We start from the raw sequence: 7,500 nt of genomic DNA, 5'->3' as shown, positions 1-7,500 counted from the left end.
CCTTTCAATTAAATGAAATGGAAGTTTAAGAGCTGAGTGGGCAGCACAGTATAACATAATAGTGCGGAGGCTGAAATGTAAAGTCTTACCTTGGGGCTAAACTCACACTTGCACACAAAATGAAAGCGTAAAAAGTTTTTTTTTTTTTTTTAATGTATATTTAACACACAAACACCCCTGCGACCATCGACCATCGACGTGCCGTCTCCCAAGAATCTGTCTTCCTTTTTTTCTCTATATTCCCTCTCCTATCTTTTTTCTCCTTCTGACTTCTCCATCTCTCTTTAAACATTTATTCCCAGCTCACCTTAAAGACCCCACTTTTTTGGGTCTGTTTTTTTTCTTCTTTCTTTTTATATGGCTCTTAAACTCCTCGGTTGCCATTTATCATTTATAGATCCTTGCAGGAACGGCCAGACTCTCGTGTCGTGTTTAATTGTCGTCAGAGTGATCGTTGCTCCCTTGATGTCACCTTTCTCTGGGACTTTGGGAGTCTCAAAGGCCCTTAGCAGTATAAACTGGATCATTTATGAGAATCCTCATTCATTCTCTCTCTCTCTCTCTCTCTCTCTCTCTCTCTCTCTCTCTCTCTCTCCTTGTTTCTCTACTTCTTGCACGCCCACTCATAGCAGCACAGCGGGATCACAGTAGCACACTTATTGCATCGTAGCTTTTATGGCCATTTCAATACACGAGGAGTTTAAAACACTTCCAGTAGGGGCCAGAAGTCTGAGTACCAGAAAACCAGGTTTTATTTGATCACTTTGCTGTCCTTTTTTTTCCCCCTTGAAAATGTACAGCATGACAGCATAACAAATTCCAACAAAAATAAAAAAGTTACATATAAACTCAGACCTTTAGTGAATGAAAATGGACCGTTTACCATTTGCATCCTCCAGAGAGCCAATAAGGATTTTAAATGCAATGTTGCAGCATTAAGGGCACCAAAAAGGGCAAATAAATAAATAAATAAATAAACAGTTATGTTTTTTTTTTTTTTTGCGCATCCCATCGCAGTTCCACTCCTGACCGCAAATCTAGAGATTCAATGCTGCCAAGATTCTTTTCCCAGAGTCCCTTGCCATGTCTCAGCGTCTGACAGTGGCCAAGTGTGCAAAACCCGAACCGTTTTATTTTTCAGCGGTTAATAACACCACCTCCTAAAACGCTGGCCAAGGACAGAGAGAGAGAGAGAGAGAGAGTGAGCTCCCTGGAAGTGGTGCTTATTCCTCCTCCTGGAGCAATAACGCTTTCTCAACATGGAATCTTCTTTCCCACGCTTCTAGCACCGCGAAAGAAAATCCGAGGCCTGTTTGGGATCCATCCACATTTTTTTTCTGTACAGTACATCGCTGCTCGCCTCATCGCCTCATTGCGCACCCCTCCACCTCACCCCCCCAAGAAGGCAAAACACTATCACTATAATATATTTTTTTCAGTTGACACCAAAGTATTCCCTTCATTAATATTTAATCTGACGCGAGATGTGCGTCCTTTAAACTCCATTAACATAAAGCTCGGTAAATACTCATCCTCAAACCTCGCTAATGAATGTAATGCAAGATCGCTGTCACCTCCAAGGCTTCTTCAAAGACATGCTTAAATAAACATGAGATTCCTTATTTTTATGTTCAACATCGCTTACTCTGAGGCAAGATTTATTTATTTATTTTTAAATCCAATTCCACCCAACCTTTCCCCAAATAGCAGACATTTTAAATTATAAAACAGGAAATAAGTGAAAATGAAGTCAAAATATTTCATGCAGTGGTGGTGTCATTAAGGTTTTTCTTTTTTTTAACTGTCACCTAACTCTGTGTGTGTGTGTGTGTGTGTGTGTGTGTGTGTGTGTGTGTGTGTGTGTGTGTGTGTGTTTGCCCTTTTCACCCACTCCATTTATTGCCCAAAATAAGAAACTTAAAAGAAAAGAAAAGAAAACAAGTGAAAATATTTTATGAAAAATAATGCACCAAGTGAAGTGGAATAAAAATAAAATGAAATATCAGTGACACCAGAATGATGTCATTAACTTTTTTATTTCTCAGACTGTCACTGAATGTCAAAAATGAAAGATTTTTAAAATGTTCTAATTGCCAATATGTCAAAGTCACATTAAATCCATTTAGAGTGTTTATGGCACTGTGTGTGTTTCGCCCCAGTGTGCTCTTCACACCCATGCTGTGTTCACTGCTGACCTGCTTGGACAGCGTCTTTGAACTTTACAACAAAACAGAAACAAAATAAATCTTTTTAGTTTCCCATTTTAGCATTTTAGTTTCCTCTCTTGGATTAAAAATAATCGTTTGAACATGGTCTGTATAGTATCAAATATGATTTCTTAAATATAATCTCATGAGTTCATCAAATTTTAGCATTGTTTTTGCAAAAGCATTTAATTTTTAAACAGATGAACGTCTGCATTTGCCTGGTTGATTAAATGTGGAGGAGCTGAACTACGGCAAAGATTCAACGTAAACCCCTATTATCGGTCTTTGCAGTTGCTCCAGGAAAATTTCTTCTCGCTCACAAATATTCACCCTTTTCCTCCTCCTCAGACTGCCATTATTATGCAGAATCAATAATTTTTTTGTGTGTTTTTCTTTTTTTCCCTCTCTTTTCCTTTGATATGGCCTCTAGGATGCTGCAGGCAAGGTGCTGGACCGCTGGACCATCATGTCCCGTGAAGAGGAGATCATTACCCTGCAGCAGTTTCTACGCTTCGGAGAGACCAAATCTATCGTGGAGCTCATGGCGATTCAGGAGAAGGAAGGCCAAGCGGTCACGGTGCCCTCATCAAAGGCTGACTCTGGCATTCGGACTTTTATCGAAAGCAACAACCGCACTCGCAGTCCTGGCCTCCTTACACACTTGGAGAACAGCAGCCCTTCTAGTATCCACCATTTTGAGAACATCCCCAACAGTTTGGCTTTTCTGCTGCCTTTCCAGTACATCAATCCTGTCTCAGCTCCCATGTTGGGGCTGCCACCTAATGGGCTAAACTTGGACCAAGCAGCTCTGAGGCTCCGAGAGCCAAACCTTTCCAATCAAAGTGAACCAGTAGAGAGCAGTGAATCTGAAGTGTCTCTATCACCTTTCCGAAACAGCCAGAGTCCAAATCGAGGCACCATAGGGGCCATTCCCAATTCCATTGAGCCCAAATCAGAACCTAACGGATCCTCACCTGTCACAACAACCCCATCTGCACAGCAAGTCCAACAACAGCAAACACAACAGCAACAGCAGCAGCAGATCCAACAACAGCAGCAGCCCCAGACCAACACCATAAATGATCACCACTTTGTGAAAAATGAGCAATCAAAAAACCTTCACTCTTCATTCTCTTCCAAGATGCACCGCATGCGTCGCATGGGTACTCCATCACGTAAGGGTCGCGTCTGCTGCAATGCCTGTGGCAAGACCTTCTACGACAAGGGCACTCTAAAGATCCACTATAATGCTGTACATCTGAAGATCAAGCATCGTTGCACGATTGAGGGATGCAACATGGTCTTCAGCTCCCTGCGTAGCCGCAATCGCCACAGTGCCAATCCCAACCCTCGCCTCCACATGCCTATGCTGAGAAACAACCGAGATAAGGACCTCATTCGCTCCACTTCTGGAACAGCCACCCCGGTCATCTCTAGTACCAAGACTGGATTCACTCTAACAAGCCCTGGACGGCCTCCACTAGGCTTTGCAACTCCTCCTCTCGATCCAATGATGCAATCCCCACTTCAAAGTCCTCTGGTCTTCCCATCCCTGAAGTCTGTTCAGCCGGTACAACCTATCCCACCTTTCTATCGCAGCTTGCTTTCTCCTGCTGACATTGTAAGTCCTCCAGTGTCCCTTCCCACCAGTCCGATTTTACCCACTACCACCAACAGCACGTCTATCATGGACCAACAGCAGCAGATCTTAGCTGCCAGCTCCAACAACAGCCACATGTCTGAGACAGGAACTTTGTCTCACCACCTTTCCACCACCTCAAGTGCCCCAGATCCCATCACTACTGACCCTATGCCCAAGAAGAAGCCTCGCAAGTCCAGCATGCCTGTGAAGATTGAAAAAGATCGAGAGGTACCGGAGGATTACGATGACAAAGATGACGATGATGATGATGACAGTTGCCATCATCGTCATCCTGCATCTCATCTCCACAATAACATCAATGGAAACTGCAATAATAACAACAACAGCAGCAGCGGGCATCAATCGCCCTCACAAGATGAGATGACGGAAGGCACCAGTGAGCTGCGCTGCATGGACAGCTTTACCTCAGAGGACCAAGACCATGAGCGTGACTTTGAGAATGAGTCAGAGACTTCTGAGTCCAAGATGTTCTACCGCGATGAGCCAATGGATGCTGAAGAGCTTCGCAACGCCTCCAGAAGAAACATGGACAAGGAAAAGGATGATGGCGAGGAAGACAGACACATCCATAAAGAGATGGAAGAAAAGAGACACTCCTCGCCATCCCCACATCAACCAGTCATCAAAATCAAAGAAGAACTCAATGATCCTACCTATGACATGTTCTGCATGGGGCAATATAATCTGTACAATGGTGGAATGGCTGCCGCAGCTGCAGCCGCTGCGAGTATGGCTGCCTTGCACGACAGCTTCATCTCCTCCATGGGTTATGGATCAAGTTCACCAAAATTTCACTCCCAGTCCCCAGAGGGCGATCTCTGCTCTAGCCCTGACCCTAAAATCTGCTACGTCTGCAAGAAGAGCTTCAAGAGCTCCTACAGTGTCAAACTGCACTACAAAAATGTGCACCTAAAAGAGATGCACGTCTGCACGGTGGCCGGCTGCAATGCTGCTTTCCCTTCCCGACGAAGCCGAGACAGGTGAGATGTTTCTTTTACTCGTACCTCAGACTACATCTTTAACAATTCTCAAGGCTCAAACAAATTTGTTAGATGCTGTCCTATTCCTCCTGCTAATGACTTGCTTATTATTTATGTAATTAAATCTGTAGGCACTCACACTTACCTCACATAGCTCACAGGTAAGTTAGTCCCATCATGACCTATTTTCTCATTAGATAAAAGTTAATTGCTCCACATGAAGTCCCAATTTTATCTTCATCTCCAACTCACAGGGGGTGGGAGAATAATTATTATCCTGCTAATGACGTGGTAACTGCTACTCCATGTGCTATGCGTTGCCTGTCATGCTAGTGTGCTGAATTACTGTGGTGTCAGTTCACGCTTATTTAATGCACTGAGAGGTCGGGTTACTTGAGACTGCTCACCTGTCACGCAGGTAAGCTCGCATTTATTAGCAGAGGCTGCGACCTGTCAAACCGCCGCATTCATTAACACATTTCGTGCAAGTCGGCAACACGTTCTTTGCCATGCAGACCTCAGAATATACCTGTGCTAACGGGCAGGTAGAGGTGTTGATGTCCAAGGTCAGGCACAAGGAATTTGGCAGCATATTTCCGAATAAAGTCTTTCATAAATTAAAATATAGCTATGAAATGCCAAAGTGGAGTTATATATTTATTCAGAGGGCCTGTATCTGTATCTTTTAGTGCTTTAAATAGAGGGTCAAAATGATGTAGTCTAAAAAACAAAGTAACGCACCTTTAGTGTACAGTAGTACCTTCAACAGTAGACCTTTCACGTCTTGATGTACGTGCAGACCTACAGAATGTGGTGTACTTTTTGAGTGTACATTTTTTTCCTGACATTTAAAAATTCATACTTGTGCTTCAAAGTGCATACGTTTTCAATGAAAATAGACAGAGGTTAATTAGACATGTCCAAATTACAAAAAGAGCGCCACCATGAACAGCGGAGACTTTCACTTCTTCCTGAAGCACTTCCCCCGCTTGGTGAAAAATAAACGCTCTCTTTTTTTTCTCAGCTAAAAGAGCGCTGTGTGTGTGTGTGTGTGTGTGTGTGTGTGTGTGTGTGTGTGTGTGTGTGTGTGTGTGTGTGCGCACTAGTGCTAAACTGATGCTGTTAAGCAGCCTAGAAAAACTCCGAGAAAAGAAAAGAAACTCACTGGTACGGAGAGAGATGAGGATGTGGCTCTTTTTTCGGCTTCTCGGGTGACAAGTGACGGTTTTATTTAGATAATAAAGATCGAGAGGTTGTTTGTGTGCGAGTGTGTGCGAGTGTGTGTTGAGCGAGTCCTCCCCCGCTTTACTGTAATTTGCAAACAAGAGACTCTCGAAGGTACTCAGTTGTTCTATTCCCCTCCCTCCCTCTCTATCTCCCGCTTTCCCTCGCTCCATCCATCTCTCCGACGCAATCTTTTATTAAGTTCCCAAGTGCGGTGGCATCTGTTCCCAGCGCTGTTTGCTCATTAGTACACTGTAAACAGCGCAGACGACTCTGATAAAGACTAGACACAGACGGAGGGATGAACGAGAGCTTATTGTGCTGCAGATGTGTGTGTGTGTGTGTGTGTGTGTGTGTGTGTGTGTGTGTGAGACAGGCTTCTGAAACGTGCTGCTTTCGACAAGGCCGAAGGGACCTGGCGCCCCAAGGCAGAGCAGATCTGACATCTCGTTGGCAAAAATGAAGAGGCGCGCAAATAGGGCACACACCTCTGCACACACACACACACACACACACACACACACACAATGACAGATGCAGTGAAACTCAGTAAGGAGTAGATCATCTGCATACACATGTATGAAGGCTAACTGACACTTTTACACATTGCTATCAGCGCTGGCTAATTTTCCTGCAGGGAAAAAAAATTAGCAAAGCTGGAGCTCTTCAAATTAGCTTATAATCTTTAACTGTTAGACGTATGCACAAATTAGCTGAAAGCTTGTTAGCAAAGGCATTTGTTTTAACAAGCTCATCTTTTAGCTAACTCGTAATTAAATTGAAATTCATGTTGCTTTAAGTCTCATCACTCTGAACAACTGTCAGCGAAAGATTCTATTTTTTGTTGACTCATTTATTACTCTAGGTTAACTTGTTTGATGGGATTATTAGCAGTGAATATTTACTAAATTCTCTACTAATAAAGGACTACAAAAAATTAATATAATAATAATAATAATACCAACTCAAAATAATTTCCAAGCTTAATTCTGCCCATTCTTTGGATGACCTCCATCTGCCTTTAAATTCTATCAATAAAACGCCATATTCTGCGAATTTCTTTGCTGCTGGAAACACTTACACAGTGCAGAAACGCATTAGTGTAAACACAGAGGGGATTTTCCTGCCAGCAGCCCGAGGAGGCGGAAAAGGGGAGCTACTGTGATCATGAGAACATACACGAGAACTCATTAACTTATTCGACAACCGCAAAATCTCCAACCCAGAACACACGTGTGTGCTATACATCCCACTGTATCAGTTTATACTGTACAGTATATAATGTTATGCTTTAAACACATATTCAGGTGGTCAGTTCTCTCTCTTCTTCTCTTCTTTTCTCTTCTTGGCCAGACGAAGTTGAGGTGTGTGTGACGGTTCAGCTCCTGCAGCACCAGTCTGTAAAATCCCCCTAAACGTTTAAACA

The 7,500-nt window shown here is 43.2% G+C and overlaps 1 protein-coding gene across 13 annotated transcripts in view; it reads left to right on the top strand.

The window, feature by feature from the left end:
- bnc2 (basonuclin zinc finger protein 2) overlaps positions 1 to 7,500 on the top strand; it is a 319,299-nt gene that overhangs the window by 296,817 nt on the left and 14,982 nt on the right. For 10 of the 13 annotated variants that reach the window (XR_009655096.1, XM_060926625.1, XM_060926619.1 and 7 more), the window contains 2 exons: positions 2,638 to 4,850; positions 4,982 to 5,011. Coding sequence is in view for 12 of the 13 variants with exons in the window: in XM_060926625.1 (XP_060782608.1) it covers positions 2,638 to 4,850; positions 4,982 to 5,011 (2,243 nt within the window). In the remaining variant the exon portion in view is untranslated. The remainder of the gene's footprint in view (positions 1 to 2,637; positions 4,851 to 4,981; positions 5,012 to 7,500) is intronic. The other 3 variants (XM_060926620.1, XM_060926630.1, XM_060926629.1) reach the window with 1 other exon arrangement.

The sequence above is a fragment of the Neoarius graeffei genome, chromosome 7, assembly GCF_027579695.1.
Source record: "Neoarius graeffei isolate fNeoGra1 chromosome 7, fNeoGra1.pri, whole genome shotgun sequence".
Taxonomy (NCBI): domain Eukaryota; kingdom Metazoa; phylum Chordata; class Actinopteri; order Siluriformes; family Ariidae; genus Neoarius; species Neoarius graeffei.
This window is presented reverse-complemented; position numbering and strand designations above follow the sequence as displayed.